At 46.6% G+C, this 17,678-nt stretch overlaps 1 protein-coding gene across 1 annotated transcript in view; it reads right to left on the bottom strand.

Annotated features, from left to right (window-relative positions):
* Positions 1 to 17,678, bottom strand: part of LOC147437171 (PGR5-like protein 1B, chloroplastic) — a 39,692-nt gene that overhangs the window by 17,416 nt on the left and 4,598 nt on the right. Inside the window, exons 2-5 of the mRNA XM_086486776.1 lie at positions 13,728 to 13,846; positions 13,493 to 13,589; positions 13,278 to 13,378; positions 13,138 to 13,194 (exon numbers count right to left, since the gene is read on the bottom strand). Coding sequence (XP_086342902.1) covers positions 13,138 to 13,194; positions 13,278 to 13,378; positions 13,493 to 13,589; positions 13,728 to 13,846 — 374 coding nt within the window. The remainder of the gene's footprint in view (positions 1 to 13,137; positions 13,195 to 13,277; positions 13,379 to 13,492; positions 13,590 to 13,727; positions 13,847 to 17,678) is intronic.

Raw genomic sequence — 17,678 nt, forward strand, 5'->3', positions numbered from 1 at the left:
TATGCAAGTCTATGAGAAAGAGCTCTTGGCCGTGATTCATGCGCTTTCTAGCTAGAAGCACTACCTCTTAGGTGCTGATTTTGTTGTCCAAACAGATCATCAGACCTTGCGATACTTCTTGACACAATCAAAGTTATCCGAAAAGCATATGCGATGGGCAAACATTCTTTCCATGTTCCACTTCCAGATTATGCATGTGGAAGGCAAGAAGAATGTTGTGGCTGATGCGTTATCAAGAAAGCCACAAATTTCAGCTGTGTCAATTCCTTATCATCATGAGTTAGATGACATGAAGAAACAGTATACTGCTGATGAAGATTTTGCAAGGATCTTTGAACAGTTACAAGAGGGGCAACATCACGAGCACTACCTCCTCAGAGATGGTTTTATGATGATGCATGGCGGACTTTGTGTCACTAGGCCACTGCGACATAAGGTCATGGAAGAGAGTCATGTCCCACCGTATGCAGGGCATCATGGCATTGATGCAACAGTTAGAGTAGAGACGTTCTTCTATTGGCCTACCTTGAGGAGAGATGTGGATGCCTTTGTGCGAGCATGCATAGTTTGCCAAAAGGTCAAGTTTGACAGGCAAAAGGCACCAGGGTTGTTACAACCACTGCCGATTCCGGATAAGCCATGGGAAAGCATTGCTATGGACTTTATCTTTGATCTTCCAAGGACACCAACAGGGAATGATGGTATATGGACCATTATCTGCAGGTTCAGCAAGCAAGCCCATTTTATCCCTGTCAGGAAGAAGATAAAATCTGATCAGATGGCACGCTTGTTCATGTACAATGTGTTTAAGTACCATGGTATGCCACAATCGATTATCAGTGATCGTGATCCTCGCATGACCAGTTTGTTCTGGAGAGAATTGTTTGAGAACATGGATACTACGCTCAAGTTCTCGTCTTCGTTTCATCCACAAACTGATGGACAGTCAGAAGAGGCTAATTCTACTGTCTTAGATCTGCTGAAATGCTATGTGCCAGATAATAAGGGCAAGTGGGAACAGTATTTGCCTATGCTTGAGTATGCGTACAATAATACGGTGCATTCGTCTACTAGCAAAGCACCTTTTGAGATTGTTGAAGGCGACAAAAAGGTTCCTCCCATTTTGCATACAAAGGACTGGATCTTTGAGGCAGATCGATATGTTGAGAACATGGATGAAATGTATAAGAAGATCAAAGTTGCCTTGGAGAAGACTCAGACAAAGCAGAAAAAGGCTGCTGATCGTCACCGTCGTGAATTGCTACTATCACCTGGTGATTGGGTTCTGTTAAGGTTCGAAAAGGCAAGATTAAAGAAGATGAAGGGCAAGGAACGGCTGTTTCCTAAGCTCAGCATGCGTTACTATGGGCCTTTTCAAGTGCTTGACAAGATCAGCGATGTGGCTTACAGGCTGAAATTGCCTGATGCATGGAAGATTCATAATGCGTTTCACGTGAGTCTTCTAAGACCCTTCGTGGGTGATGTGCCAGAAGATATGCCAGTTGAGGATCAGCCAGAAGTTGAGGAACTTGAAGAGATCCTAGTACCTGAGCAAGTTTTGGCACATGAGGACAGAAAAGTTAAAGGACAAGTTGCAAGACGCTATTTGGTGAAGTTCAAGAACTATCCGCCTATGGATGCAAAGTGGATGGAAGAGCATGAACTGTCAGAGTCACCAAATGTATTGCAGCTTTACCTTGAAGCCTTTGGCTTACATCCTACTTATGCCCCAACCCAACGTGTGCAAAGGAGGGGTAATGATAGAGCTAGTACATCAAAAGTACATATGAATTCAGTGCCATAGATGGAAATGGCAAAAGTATGAAGGCCTCATTAAGTCATTTGTATCTATGTATGTTACGACCTTTCTTGCGGATACATGCGATGATAAAAGAGTGTTGATAGCACAAGATCATCAGTGGCGTGTATTTATGGTATGCAATCGAGGACGTTTGCGATTTCAAGAGGGGGGTATGTCACGAGGGCGTGGCAGTTATTAACCATGTCACAGAGATGTGGCAACTGCTAACCTTGGTTGTTGGTTTCTTTCCAATGGGGTTTATTTTATTTGTTTGAGACCCTCTTTTTGAAGTAGCAAACGGTCGGACATTGTATGGCCAATGTGAACGGTACATTCACCCGCAGACGGGAAGTGGTCGGCACTGGAATTCGTATGGTAAGAGGATGTCTAGGCTCAGAGCAAGGTCATATAGGTTCCCCCGTCGCACTTAGCAAGTTGGTGGATATTAGGAAGTGAACTCAATAAAGGCCTAAAGTCAAGGTGGGACTACCAACTGAAAGTATCCAATACTTGGGCCACATTGCACTTCTGGATGCGGTCCCAATGAGGATAGATGGTCAGAAGACCACAGGGAGCCCAACGGAAGCATCTCCTAAAATTTAGGGAACTGCTATTTTGGGCCACGAAATGTGTTCGCGTCATTACCTTCGGTATGACTAGGGGAACACTTTACAACTTTGCCGCCAAGTCAACTGACACACCAGTTGAGATATTTTTAGCAGGGAAAGCCCAAACTCGGAAATTGGGCGACGAGTCAGCTTGTGAGCGATTCTGCCACTCTGGGAGGCAAAAACGAGCTGCATATCAACAAAGGGGGGGCCATTTTCAGCCACAGGCGGATTGCAACAGGTACAGAAGCTATGGAATGCTTACCTTGCCCTCTATGCACAGTATGGTGACGGGAGTGATGCCCCGCACGCTACATATTGCTCTCTTTCTCCCCTACGTACAGTATGTTATGCCCCACTAGTGGGCTCCTCATTTGACTGATGTACAGTTGTGTGGGTTCATGCTTTTGTGCTGAGGCAAGAGCCTCCTCCTTGAGCAGGAACAGGGGTAGCTAGCTGCTGCTCCAAAGCAAGCACTAGTGAGGGTCATAACCTCACCATACAGGTGCAAAATCAGCGTTGTGTATGCGCTGTAATTTGACTGTTTTTCAGCCATACGGACGCCAAGATCATTGGGAATCGTGCCCCACTGGCAAAGGACAGTTAGGGGACTGTTTGGGGCTGAAAACAGGGCAAAAACCAGTAAATACAGCGTGCTGAATTTACTGTTTTTGGACAGGAATCAGAGGGTATACGTCAGTGCAAGCGAGTTCCAGCAGGGGAATGGGTTTCACGCAAGTTTTGGGGCTGTTAAGCTGCCGAAATTTGGCCAAATCAAATGGTATCTAGGTGGATACACGTGAAGGATTCCCAGGACCTTACCTTGTAATTTACCCTCCTAAAGAATAAAGAAATACCGAAAGGGGCGCCAATCTTGGGGCCTACAGGTTGTCGGTGTCTGCTCGGAGCATTCTAGCTTCCGAGCCGTGTGTGTATTCAAGTGTTAATTCCCGTCGCAGGTTCTCTTTGCAAAGTGCTGTGTGTGTGTGTCTAAAGTAAAGAATTTCGGGTGAAAGCCAACGCCTACCGCCCCACCATGGACCGGCTACAGATATACTTGACCGACTTCAGGAATCCTCGTGCTTTAGCAGGATCGACTTGAAAAGCGGATATCATCAAATCTGAATCGCGTTGGGAGATGTCTATAAGACAGCTTTTCGGACGACTTTAGGGTTATTTGAGTTTTTGGTGATGCCTTTTGGCCTAACCAATGCTTCTGCGACATTTAACCGGATGATGGACAGCATTTTTCGAGAGTATAGACTATTTGTTGGCACTTCCTTTGATGACATCATTGTTTTCTCCGAGGATGAGGCAAAACATAGAGAACATCTGCTTCAGGTCTTTCATGCATTACGAGATCACAAGTTGGTGATTAATGCAAAGAAAAGTGAATTTTTCCTACCAGAGATACACTTTTTGGGACGTTGTCTCAGCAGCGGGAGTGCAGATGGACCCGGCCAAGATAGAGACTATCCGTGATTGGCCCGATTTGAAGAATGTCCATGAAGTTAGAAGCTTCTTGGGCTTGTGTTCGTACTACATGCCGTTCATTAGAAATTTTGCAAAGATTGCTTCCGCTTTGCATATCTTGACACAGAAAGGAGTCCCTTTCTCGTGGGGAACCACAAAGGTGACTGCCTTTCAAACATTGAAAGAGAAATTGACTACGGGACCAGTTTTGACTTTGTCGGACTTGCAGAAGACATTTGAAGTATATTGTGATGCTTGTGGTCGTAGTCTGGGTGCGGTCTTAATGCAAGAAGGCCATGTCATTGCCTACGAGAGCCGACTGTTCTCAAGGCCGGAATTGACAACACAGATTTATGAGAAAGAGCTTTTGGCGATTATCCATGCTCTTACTCAGTGGAGACAGTACCTACTCGGAGCAGATTTTACTGTCTTTACATATATACCTAGATGAACCCAGGATAAGCCCATATTCACCCTTGAAGGAAAGTGCAAGGTATAGACTCATGGTAGTCACCCACAAGACAATATAACCATCAGCTCCATCATGCATAGTATTGACTAAATACCACGACATCCCCACTAACGTCGTCAGTGTCCAATAGTGGATGTAGAACTAGGTACTAACATATGCTCCCCAACACAACACACAACACGCACACTCACATGAGCATACATCAACACAAAGTTCAAAGTGCTGAGTTTTTGTCATGACTCCGGAGATCAAGGGCAGACTCGGCCATAAATCGGAAGTTTACAGACCATCAGAGTTTACGCTACTTCTTGTCACAGAAGCAGCTATTGGAAAAGCAGATGCGGTGGGCAAGCATCTTGTCAGAGTTTCACTTCCAGATTATCCATGTGCAGGGACAGAAGAATTTGGTGGCAAATGCTTTGTCTCGGAAGCCGTTGCTTTTGGCTATTTCCACGATACATCATAGGAGCTTCGAGGATATGGTCGATCAGTATGCCACAGATACAGGTTTTGTAAACATTTTCACACGGATACGGGACGGGTAGACAGTAGCGGGATATTCCATTCGGGATGGCTACTTGATGAGGAAAACCATGTTGTGCGTTACACAACCGTTGAGGGAAAAGGTTATGACCGAATGCCGTTGTCCACCTTTTACGGGTCACCGCGGCATTGCTACCACCTTGAAAGTGGTAGAGAGATACTTCTTTTGGTCGAGACTCAAGAAGGATGTGGACGAGTTTGTGCGCAGTTGCTTGGTATGCCAGAAAGTCAAGTTTGACAGGCATAAAGCACAGGGATTGTTACAGCCTTTGCCCATACCCACCCGTCCCTGGGAAAGTATTGCAATGGAATTCATTTTTGATCTCCAAAGAACACAGAGTGGTCACGATGGTATCTGGACTGTTATTGACAGAACTAGCAAGCAAGCTCATTTCATTCCAAAGAAGAAGACAGTCAAGCCGGATCACTTAGCAAGACTGTTTGTGGCCCAGATCTTAAGATTACATGGCATGCCTGAGACGATTGTCTCCGACAGGTACCCCAGATTCACGAGTTTGTTTTGGAAGGCTATTTGGGAGAACATTGGCACGCGGTTGCAGTTCTCGTCATCTTTCCACCCGCAGACTGACGGGCAATCTGAGATTGCCAATTCAGTGGTACTATATTTGTTGAAGTCTTACATCTCGGATCGGAAGACTCAATGGGAAAAGTACTTATCTTTGGTGGAATTTGCCTACAACAACACGGTACACTCTTCGACGGGGAAGGCGCCATTTGAGCTTATTGAAGGTGCTGCGAAGATTCCACCCTTCCTAAGCACAAAAGATAAGATTTTTGAAGCCGATGAGTACACGCGCGACTTAGACACGGCTTTTGCCAAGGTAAGCGAGGATTTGCAGAAATCTCAGGAAAGACAAAAGAAGGCAGCAAATCGCCATCGGCCCGATTTGAAATTGAAGGAGAATGATTGGGTGCTCTTATGTTTTGAGAAAGCATGCCTGGGAAAGAAAAAGGGAAAGGAAAGGCTTTTTCCAAAGCTTAGTATGCGATACTACAGACCTTTCCAGATCTCCAAAAAGATAAATGATATCTCCTTCCAATTGAAACTGCCCGAAACTTGGAGGATTCACAATGCTTTTCATGTGAGTCTCTTGAAGCCTTTTAAAGGCGATGTGCCTGAAGATGGGGAGCCTAATGAGCAACCCGAAGTGGAAGAAAACAAGGAGATCCTTGTTCCAAAACAGATATTGACACATAAGGACAGAAAGATTAAGGGTAAAGTGAGAAGGCGGCTCTTGGTTAAATTCAAGAACTATCCTGCATTGGATGCAAAGTGGATGGAGGAGGAGGACCTAGCAGATACTCCTCAGATTGTGAAACTTTACCGTGAAGCTTTTGGTTCAGCATAGTCTATTCCAAATGGAACCCCGAATTCAGCTTGGCCGGATATCTGTGCACTGGGTATGCACAAGAGGGAAGTTACTCCGCTCCTTTGTCAACACATGCCTCAATTTTTGATACTAGAGTCACTAATGTCTCTTTGAGCTTCAGGAATACTGAGAGCTGACAGTATTCTGTTGTATGACTTTATGAAATGGAATTCCGGATATTATGAAACTGATTTGTTCTAGACTTCTTTAAGTGCAGGAACTGATAGACGAAATGACTGCAGCATTTTGATCTCAATGATCTCGATAGACATGGTTACAACAAGGATTAGTCAATCAGGCATCTATGAGGTCCTAAGTGGATCTAGATGCGGTTGCTAATTGCATTACCGATAAATCATAGTCTGAGATCCGAATGAATGTTAAATGTGATGTCAAGTGATGTTTTGTGATGTCAAGTGATGTCCTGTGATGTGACTGTCGATTTGGTACATGTGCTAGATGTGTGTCCCTAGTGCGTCGGTACTAACAGTCAGTGTCTGCGAAGAAAGTTTATGGCTTCTGTCTATTTTGCAGGCGTAATCGAGGGCGGTTACAATGCTTTCAAGAGGGGGGTATGTCACAAATTGGTGACGTGGCAACCAGTACACACACACACCCTCCCCTGTGGGAGCTCCCGAAAATGCACGTTGAAATGCTGACATGGCAAGGTTGTACGGCAGCCCCCCGAAAAAGCGGAATTGCTGACACGTGACAGGCTGTAGGACGTCCGCGTTTGCGGCGGAATTTGCAGCAGCAAAAAAAAAGTAGGACCAGCTTTTGCGTGGGCAGCTTTGCGGCAGTTTTTTGCTTTATTTTGGCTACGCAAATTGGAGAGAGAGAGAGCTCTTTTGCTTTTCCTTTGGCTTAAGAGAGCTTGAGAGAGGGAGAACATGCTTTTGATTTTGAAGCTTTTGGGCTCTGCTTTTAGCATCCCTTGTAAACCTATATATTGGTAGTTTGGGCTCTCACTTCTCAGAGCATCTAGACGCAGAGTTTGAGAGTGCGTCCCAACTACTCGCTTGTACTTTGAGTTGCAAATTAATACAAAAAGAAATACCGAAAGGGACGCTAGTCTTTGGGGCCAATATCTCTAGGCACGGAACTCCGTCGGGCCAGTGTCGAATCAATTGTGAATTGTGAACTGTTTTGAAGTAATTTATTGTGGTGTCGCGGTAGATTCTCGACTTGAAGTGTCCAAGTCTGTTACACGTGTCGACTCTCTCTCTCTCTCTCTCTCTCTCTCTCTCTCTCTCTCTCTCACACACACACACACATAAAGTTTAGTGATTTTGAAGTTTCTGTTCGTGTGTCGCTATTGATTTCACGCTTGGATAATCCAAGCGTGAACAGGCTTGGAGTATCCAAGCGTGTTACATATGAGATACCACAATTAGAGATGTCTTGGACTCTATCGACTGGAGATTCAACAACATCGAGCAAGGTTACTCTGTGAGAGAGACTCACAAACCGAGACACACCCAGAGACAAATCACAGTGTTCTTCCATCCAAAGATTGACCAGAGACGAGCAGCCAGAGAGGAGGGATACAAGAGCATATCACTAGCAAAGGTATACTCAATGATCGAGCATCACAGCCAGAGAGATCCAAGAGGCCCGGGATGAGGGGATGCTCCCATCACCAAAGAAGGTTGCCGCAGAGGATCAGATCTATACTGGCGAGACATACAAGACGCCCTATGCAGACTCTCACAGTGGAGGACATCAACACGATCATGCACCCACCGAAGCGAGCCATCTCTGGATTTTGATACACACATATCACCATTTTGTATCTCTTCTCTAGGATACACGCCTACCTTTTGTATATGTACCTCTTAGGCTCTTGATACCCACCTTTTACAGCACAAGTGTTGTTTCTGTTTAGTTAGTTTCTTTCTCTTTATCCAAACCTTGTATCAAATTCAACGTGATGTAACCCTTTGGTCTCATAGGTCATTTTGGCCTAACATTTCATCTCTCTCTCTCTCTCTCTCTCTCTCTCTCTCTCTCTCTCTCTCTCTCTCTCTCTCTCTCTCTCTCTCTCTCTCTCTCTCTCTCTCTCTCTCTCTCTCTCTCTTCGGTGGCTCGCTTCGGTGGGTGCATGATCGTGTTGATGTCCTCCACTGTGAGAGTCTGCATAGGGCGTCTTGTATGTCTCGCCAGTATAGATCTGATCCTCCTACGCGCTGCCTCCCCTGCGCGCTGCTCACTGCGCGCTGCTCCCTGCGCGTGGCTCCCTCCTGCGCGCTGCCTCCTCTGCGCGCTGCCCCACCCCTGCACGCTACCCCTGTGGGCTGCTCCCTCCTGCGCGCTGCGCTGCTCCCTGCACGTCAAGTGAAAACACACACCCCATCCCCATCCCCTGCCCGCTGCCCCCTGCATACACACAAGCTGAGTGTTCTCTTCCCCTCTGCTTCACAATATGAAGAGAGGGTAGCTACGAAGCCAACCATGTCTTCCCCCATCATCAACACGCCGACACCGACAAAGAAGACAACGTCCTTCATGCTCACGAATAAGAGGCTTGCACAATTGGAGAAGGACATGAAGGAATGGCGGATGGAGAGAGAAATATGGAAGGAGGAGAAAGCCAACTTCATCAAGCTATGGAACGAAGAGAAGGAGGACATGAGAGCGGAAATCCAAAATCTCAAAGAGGAGAAGGAGAGAAGGGAACGGGAGAACGAGAAGGAGAGGGAGAGATGGAGGAAAGAGCAAGAAGAGATGAAGGCACAAATCGATCTCCTTCATGCTTCCCTCACATCCCTCACCCCCGAGGAAGGAGAGATTAAAGGGGAGGCTAAGGAAGCCCTCAAGGAGGAGATCACCAAAGCCCTCACCGCAAGCATTGAGGACAAATTAGAGGCCACCAAAGAAGGATGGGTCGAAGTAGTCAAAAAGAACATCAAGAAGGTAGCAAGAGAGGAAGCCCAAAAAGATGAAGTACTCATCGTACACACAACCATCGAAGAGGAGAAGATGCGACAAGCTCGCCGTCTCAATGTGCGAGTGACCGGCATCAAAGAAGAAGAAGGGTCTACACCCGAAAGCGATGGGAAAGCTTTATGCAAGAAAGTGGGATACAAGGAAGAAGAGATCCCTTTCTCCAAAGTTTGGAGAGCCGGCAAAGATCCAAAGAAAAGAGCTCTCATCCTCCAATTCGCCTCCGAGGAGTCTCGAACTTCCTTCCTCCGAAAGAGGGTCATCTTGAGAGGGATCGACGGCCCACCGATTTATCTAGATGATGACCTCACAAAGATGCAACAAGATCACCGTCGCGCGTGCATGCCTCGAGTCCACCAAGCCCGCAAAGAAGGGAAGAAGGCAGTATATCGGGATGGTAGGGTTATCATTGATGGCAAGACCATCGCATAGGGACTCGCGGCTTGTGGGACACACGAGGAGATTCATGTCACGGTTTGGAATTGCAATGGAGACTTATGGACACACCCAGAGAGACTTGAGGAGGTGATGAGAGGTCGAGACATCATTCTACTTACAGAGACACACGAGAGCCCGGAGAGAGGGTTACCACGGATACATGGATTTCAGTGGGAGTCTCTACATCGAGGATGTATGCGCCAGCACACCACTCGCGGCTCAGGAGGAGTGGCCATACTCTTTAGACAGGGGCTTCACAACAGACTACAGATTGTTGCCCGGGACCCACAGGCCCGCTACATGTGGATTCGCCTCGAGCTCTCACGAGACAGGATCGTCTACATTGCCCTTTGCTATTTTGCTCCCACAGGCTCCAGATTCGCCCCTATTGAGCATGAGTCACCGTACGCATGCCTCACGGAGGAGATTATGGAGTACTCCACACTGGGTGAAGTCTTCCTTATGGGAGACTTCAATGCTCGTACACGCAGTGAGCAGTGTGAGACATATGACCATGAGGACCCAGAGACACTACACACTCTAGATGAGGAGGCTACTATGAGAGACACAGCAGACAGAGCTCCAGTCACAGCTTATGGACGACATCTACTTCGACTTGGCTCCCAGCACCGTCTCGTTATTTATAACGGGATGGTCCAGTGGCCCACCTCAGGGGGCCTGACTTGTATGCCACATGGAGTTGCAGAAGGAGGGGGGAGTACAGTCGACTATATTCTGGGACCCAGGGAGGCTACACACCTTATCACATCCTTCACCATTCCACCCATACCCATCGGAGCCGACCACACATACCTCTCTTTCTCTATCACCGGAGATACCATCACACACAGCTCCACAACACGCACTCCACACACCACCATCCATTTCACACATGAGTTAGCCTCTATTTACTCGGCCAAGGTCGAACATGGCCTATGTCTCCTCCACCCATCCACACCACTCTCAGTTCTCACATCACATATCTCTTCCGTTCTCCACACTTCAGCTATTAGCTCTTTTCCACACACCACTCACACAAGACGCACTCCCCCCCCCCGGGGCTATGCCTCAGAACCGCTGGTATGATGATGAGTGCAGAGAGCTATACCGACGCCTCCATGCACGGCGAGCCTTAGGAGAGATCACAGAGAGAGAGGCCAGACGGCATATGAAGACGCTGACACGCCAAAAGCGGCGAGCATTCGAAGAGGCACAGGAACTTGAGCTATACCGCCTATTCATGAGCATGGATAGCGCGACGGCATGGCGCACCCTGCGCGAGCCACGTCCGACTACAGCTATTGAGGATCCACAGATATGGCATGATTATGCAGAGCGACTTTATGAAGTGCCAGGGCAGCCTCCTATTCCACAACCACACGAGCCTCGCCCCACGTGCTCCTCCTTCTTTACAGCAGAGATGGTAGAGAGGGCCATACACCGCATGCAGCACAGACGATCAGCTGACCATACTGGATTACAGAGTGAGCACATCATTTATGCGGCCTCCACTATAGCCCCGTTGATTGCACATGTCTTCAACCGGGCTATAGGGGAGGGCTTCCCAGAGGAGTGGACACAGCACACCATAGTGCCTATCCACAAATCTGGCGACACCCTGGACCCAGGGAACTACAGGACTATCATGATTGGCCACACGATGGCCAAGCTATATGGAGCAGTACTTGAGGCACAGCTCAGCTGCTACGCAGAGATCGAGGGTTTACGAGCTCCAGGCCAAGCAGGTTTCAGACGAGCTTTCTCCACCATTGACCACATCTTCGTTCTGCGCTGCCTCATTGATGGGGCAAAGGCGCGGAAGAAGAGGCTTTACTGCGCACGAAGGGGTGGCTTTTCGACACCTTAGTCACCCCGGCCTTGATGTACTCGGCGGCAGTATGGGCACCAGGATTGACAGCTGACCAGTGGACACAACTTGAGAGACCACAGGTATATATGATCTCACGCTTGCTCCGCAGCAAGAAGACAGTGCCACACGACATTATTAGAGCCGAGCTCGCCACACCACCTATGGTTGTAGAGGCACTATTCCAGACAGTTTGCTTCATCCAAAGGATGAGAGAGCTACCTCCTGACGGACTTACCCGTAGAGCATTTGAGGCAGCTATACAGCTCTCAGAGAGTGGACATGAGAGAGCATGGTACTCACAGGTCAGAGCATGGTTTGAGGGACACGGTCTTGACATGGAGAGCCTACCACCATTCCAGTACGACCCCCACTCACCATATGTTCACCTCTCTCGCAGTGAGAGGAACTTGGTATTGAGACAGGATCTGTGGCAGCTACACACTAGGAGAGTCTGGGAGGCACCTAGCTTGGGGACGAGGATGTCAGATTACAGAGACCAGTTTCTCACCATATTGTCTGGGGGGTTCATACAGAGACCACGCTACATGGACACATATATGCCACATAGCTCACGGGTGGCGATTGGTCAGCTGAGAGTGGCTTCACACAGGTTAGAGATTGAGATCGGGAGACATACTGGTGTTCCGAGGGGGGAGCGAATCTGCAGAGCCTGCACAGAGGAGGTGGAGAGTGAGGAGCACTTTGTATGTAGATGCAGAGCATACACTGAGATCAGAGGCAGGTATGAGGCCCTATTTAGAGGACAGCCCACTCTCCGAGAGATCATGGAATCTCGAGATCAGAGACAGCTCGGACGTTTCTTACTAGAGATACAGAGCCATCGGGACACACTACTACAGCCACACACAGCTACACAGACAGAGGGGAGACAGTCGCAGCTCACAGACTTCTTTCAGAGGATTTCCGCCCCCCCTTCACCAGACACTCAGAGGGGAGTGACACTCCCACAGGCGGAGGTGAACCGAGCTAGACGACGACCACGAGTCACAGGCTACAGGGGCGCGAGCTCCCACCACCGACAGATCGAGGAGATCCGAGCCCGGGAGCGCCGTGCCACTGAGGAGCGAGTGGCTCAGATGAGGGCTGACCCAACAGCTTTCATCCGGGTAGCCTTGGCACCAGACCCACCCATGTACCACATCTTACACCCCCCCATTAGTACAGGATGGAGCCAGATAGCTTGATGCATTCTCATGATTGTACTACCTTGAGCATACAGACATGCATATACCCCTAGAGATAGAGCTCCATCCCTCCTCAGATACTCCACTACCTACTTTCAGCTCAGTTTTGTATCAATTTTGTTTCATTTGTCTTTCCGATAGACGGATGACATACACACAATGTACATTTGATTTGTCTCATAGGCCGATTTCGGCCTGACATAGACGTTAAAAATCTTTCTTTCTTTCTTTCTTCTTTTCTCTCTGTGTGTGTGTGTGTGTGTGTGTGTGTGTGTGTGTGTGTGTGTGTGGTGTGTGTGTGTGTGTGTGTGTGTGTGTGAACTCTGTGGACGATAATTCAATCTATCTCTCTCTCATCCACATAATAATTTTATGCAGAACACGAGTTCATACCTTTTTGCTGCGTAGACTACAGCGAGGTCCTTCTATTGCCACTTTACTTCCAGCTTTCTGACACAAATCAAGGAAATTCTCTAACCAAAGATGTAAAGACATTTAGTATCTTCCATGGATTGAAGAGCTTCACAGACTACCTTCAGCTTTAGTTTCAAAGCATCATACTCGGCATCCGATATGTTCGGTTTTCCAGCAGCATACGATAAAGAAGCTTCCATAAACCTCTGCTCATCAGCACCTGTAGGAACCAAACAGTTTTTATTCAACTGTTGCATTTAATAAATAAAAAGCTAAGAAGTTCCTCCGCAATAATTATTTTTGCAAATACATGAATGAAAGCATAATGTCTTACTTAAGATAACCACACTGCTGCCCTCCCAGATGAGTTCCTCCTTGAGGTTGTCAAACTCTTCATTGGACATCATAGGTTTCTTGTCATAGTAGAATGACTGTAATAGAATTGGGTAATAACATTAGAACACCTCCACAGTACAGAGAACGTTTGAGACAATTTTAACATTTTGAAACATCTAATAGACTACTTTTCCATGCTCATGTTTCAAAAGGAAAAGCCCATCAATGGTGACCTGGAGAGCTTCCAGAAACTCTGCCTCAAGTTCCCCTAAAGAGCGCTTATCTGCTTTCTTGTCGATGCTGCAATACGGTAAAATCTTATTGTCACTCATATCTTCCGTGGCAACATTGCCTGCAAAATGCCAAACCACTTCTATTTAAAAAACCATATTAGCTGTTTTAAGTGGTTCACAAAGTTTACCCCATACTTCTAAACATGAAATACACTGGAGCAGCCTAGAAGCTGAAGTGTCTGGAAGAAAGAAAAAACGTCAGGCTGCTGTGGAGAAGTTTTGCAGCAAGAATGTCAATGAGGTCACCAGAGCTAACATTTCAGCAATGCTGTGTGACTTTTGGCAGACTCGCAAAAAAATTGATTATTTGCACATTACAAAACATCACCTGTAAATCCAAGCATAGCCTACTTAGTCATCTTGATCCTCCTTCAATTGTCTGATTGTTAGTGTGAACTAAAAAGAGAGGGATGTAGGTACAAAATTGCAGTGTAGACACTTTACCAATTACAAAATTGGAAAATTGAAAACTTCATTACCAATGGGAAGCAATTTACAGCAAGGTGGTATTGTCCACATGCATGCTCTCAATGTAGAGCTTACATGGTGCTCAAGACCACATTAGTGTCAGAGTGTGCAGCGGATGAGAACAGACATGAATGCAAGAGAGAGAGGAGAGAGAGATGAAATGAAATGTTGTATTAAACATCTTCAAAAGGCCAACATGACCTATGACACCAAACTGATACAATTCTTGTGGATCTAATCCAATGTTTGGGTACAAAAATAAAATGAAGTAAAAGTAAAGTGAAAGTGAAAGACTAAAATCGTCATCATCATCATCAATGCCCGAGGATGGCCAGCATCGGGCGCTGTCCGAGAAAGTATTGCATCGGTCGCTGAAGAGCTTCATCAATGTCCGCCTCTCTAAATAGTCGTACTAGGCATCTCCCATATCGTGCTAGAATAGTCCTCATCCTTTGATAAAGCCTCCGTCAATGTCGTGGTTGCCCTCGTATACGTGGGCGTCTAGCTCTCCCAAGCTCAGTGGCTTTGTCCACTAATATGCCTCTGGTATAAGTGGGCTCTAAAGTCTCTTGTGAAGCATGCTCATCTGGCTGTTAGAGTCCCTGATTTAAAGAAGTCAATGATCTCCCTCTGTGAATGTCTTTCACTGCTTGGTCTCCTCAAGAGACTCTCCCTGTGTCTACGCAGCTCTAGCAACAACAACCCGAGGCATCTCTGATCCTGATATCTCATGACCCTAGCCAACGATCCAAACCCCTCTCTGAATAGACACTGAAAGCACCCTCGTATCTCATAGTATACAGGACAATGACAAATGTGATGTAACTCTGTCTCTGGCTCTATATGACATGGCTCTATATGACACACCTGGCATATCCTGGCCTCTGCTCGTACTCTCCTAAATCTGCCAGTGTCAATCTCTAGCTGATGCGACGATGTGCACATATGACCAATAGCACATCGTATCCAATAGGATAAATGAGTGTCCATATAGGCTGGTCTGATTACATATCCATCCTCTGTTAGTTGGAGAAGATGCTCTCTATAGAAAGCCATCCTCGTGCCCAACTCTTGTATCGGCTGTATCCATGTGCTTCTGGTATCTAGTTGAAATCAAATCTTGACTCAAAGGAGATCCCTCATCGGTTGCTTTAGAAACTTATCAATATCCTCCATGGCCGATACTCTGATTGGCGTCTCGCATGTCAAGCTAGAGTGATCTGGATCCTCTACTGCAACCTCCATCGATGTTGTGAGGCCCCTCGTGGTCGTGGGCGCTTGGATTTGCCTAGCTCAATCGCTCAATCAATCAATGTACTTCTGACGGCTGCTCCTCTAGCTGTCCACTCGCTGGTGTGAAGAAATCTGAGATCTGCTTGGCTGATCTGGGAAGAACCAAAACGGCAAGTTGTCTTGTGGCTGAAAACGCTGAGTATCGTGCCGATTCTTGGTTTTGTTTGTTTTTATTTCATGTTTCATTTCAGCACTTAGGAGTAGAGTAAGTAGAAACTACCACCATCAAATTTGGGCTAAAAGATTGAGGGAAACAAGGGTGAAAACCATATTTTGGCAAAAATGACCATAACTCTGAAATTTTGAAAATTTGATGGTAAAAACCTGTCACGCCTATTACGCAGGTGACCCAGGTTCGGTCCCCAACAACGGCGCCAATGTTAGCGGGTCGCCGCCCAACAAAATTCACTTAAAAATATTATGTGAAAAATGGCTAAAATAGGAAAAATAGGTTTTCTGCACTGTAAAATGCTCCTGATGGAATCTGATGGTAATGTTGATGATCATGCTGTGTGCAACCAGAGGATATGCATCTACTCTAAGTGCCTGGACATGCACGGTTTGCGAATAGACTCACAAAAGTGCCAGAACACTTCCTAAGCTAACCGAACTGAACCCATGTCATGAAGTAGCTTGTCCACGTACACCTAGGGTTAGATGTGCACGTGACATCCCCTCCTTTTCAAAGTGACGTACTGGTACCGAATTGTATGGTGTCAAGGGAGATCGCCAACAGCGTCTGGAATCCTGGAAAGGACTCTTCGCCGGCCCACTTTGATGCGTGGGTCATGTGATTCTTGAACTTCATAAAGGTCTGCAGCGCTTGCTACTTTGGGCGCGCCGAAAGCGACACAAAGTCATATGTGGCTCCTTCAATGCTTCAACTTCGTCTTTAGTCATGCGTCTACCTTCTTCAAGAATCTTCGAGGATAAAAATTCCTGGAACTACTTCCAACACAAACACACAAACATACCCATTCCATGTTAAGTGACTGGAAAAATTCTAGTCTTCCTAAAAAATTGTGCATGCAAGATGAACATATAGACGGAGTGCCAAACCGTTCATCAAACACACGCAAACAATGAGGTCGAAACTTGTCTTTCTGATCTAAATCAATCAAATGTGGCAAATCACAATGGAAATGCCGATGCTTGATGCTCAATCCTTTTTGTGCTCTTTTGGATACTGTGTCATGCAAAGGAAGAGACATGGAATGTGAACTCTTTGAATGCAAACATTTCATCTTTTCATGAGTAATCCGCATACATCCGTGCTCATTCATGAGTGAATCATGTTCATTGTACCATATATCATGCCTGTGAAAGGGATCACATAAGGACAGTCACTAAAATACAGGAAAGTATCACGAATCAAACACTCGAACAATGCGTGCTGACTAATCATTCGAGGGGGTTTTCTTTGGACCTCGGCTCGAGAGCCAAGATCGGTTCTTCGTGAGTAATCGAATCTGCAATGAGGTTAGCTTCACTAGAAAAAGTATCAACTAAACCATCATCCTTGCGAACAATCACATCTTTATCATGCAAATCATCATGCTCATCATTATCATGCAAATCATGTGTGTCCTGCTTTGTAGAAGAAAAGACTGAGAGAGTCTCCTTCTCTTGATTCTTCTCAAGCTTTGCCTGCACATTAGAAAATAAGAGGACCAAATGTTGCATGCGTTGGCCGCTCTACGCTTCACGCTCTTCGCGCTCGCGATCCAATTCAACTCTTCTTTTTGTGGCCTCCAAGCGTGCTTGCTCGCGCTCACGCGCTATGGCTGCCATTCTTTCTTTGTGTTCACGATCTAATCCTGCCATACTTTCTTTGGCCGCCAAGCGCGCTTGCTCGCGCTCACTCTCAAAGTCGGCCTTTCTTTCTGCTTTTCTTGCTTCGCATTGTAACTTCCTGTCCATCATCATCTTGACCAAAGTCTCCATAGGATTTGGTGCAATCCTTGGCGTAGATGGGGAAGAGGGAGGGTCGGAAAAACCTCCTGATGGGGAAAATTCTTCTTCGCCACTTCCATGCTCATCACCTCCATGCGAAGTATCCATTCTGTTTCAGGTAATGACCATACACTCAAGTCTTGGGTTCTTAAGTTCACGAGGAACTTGGGTTCTTGT

This window comes from Adiantum capillus-veneris, chromosome 17 (genome assembly GCF_014529385.1).
Source record: "Adiantum capillus-veneris isolate H3 chromosome 17, ASM1452938v2, whole genome shotgun sequence".
Classification (NCBI taxonomy): Eukaryota; Viridiplantae; Streptophyta; class Polypodiopsida; order Polypodiales; family Pteridaceae; genus Adiantum; species Adiantum capillus-veneris.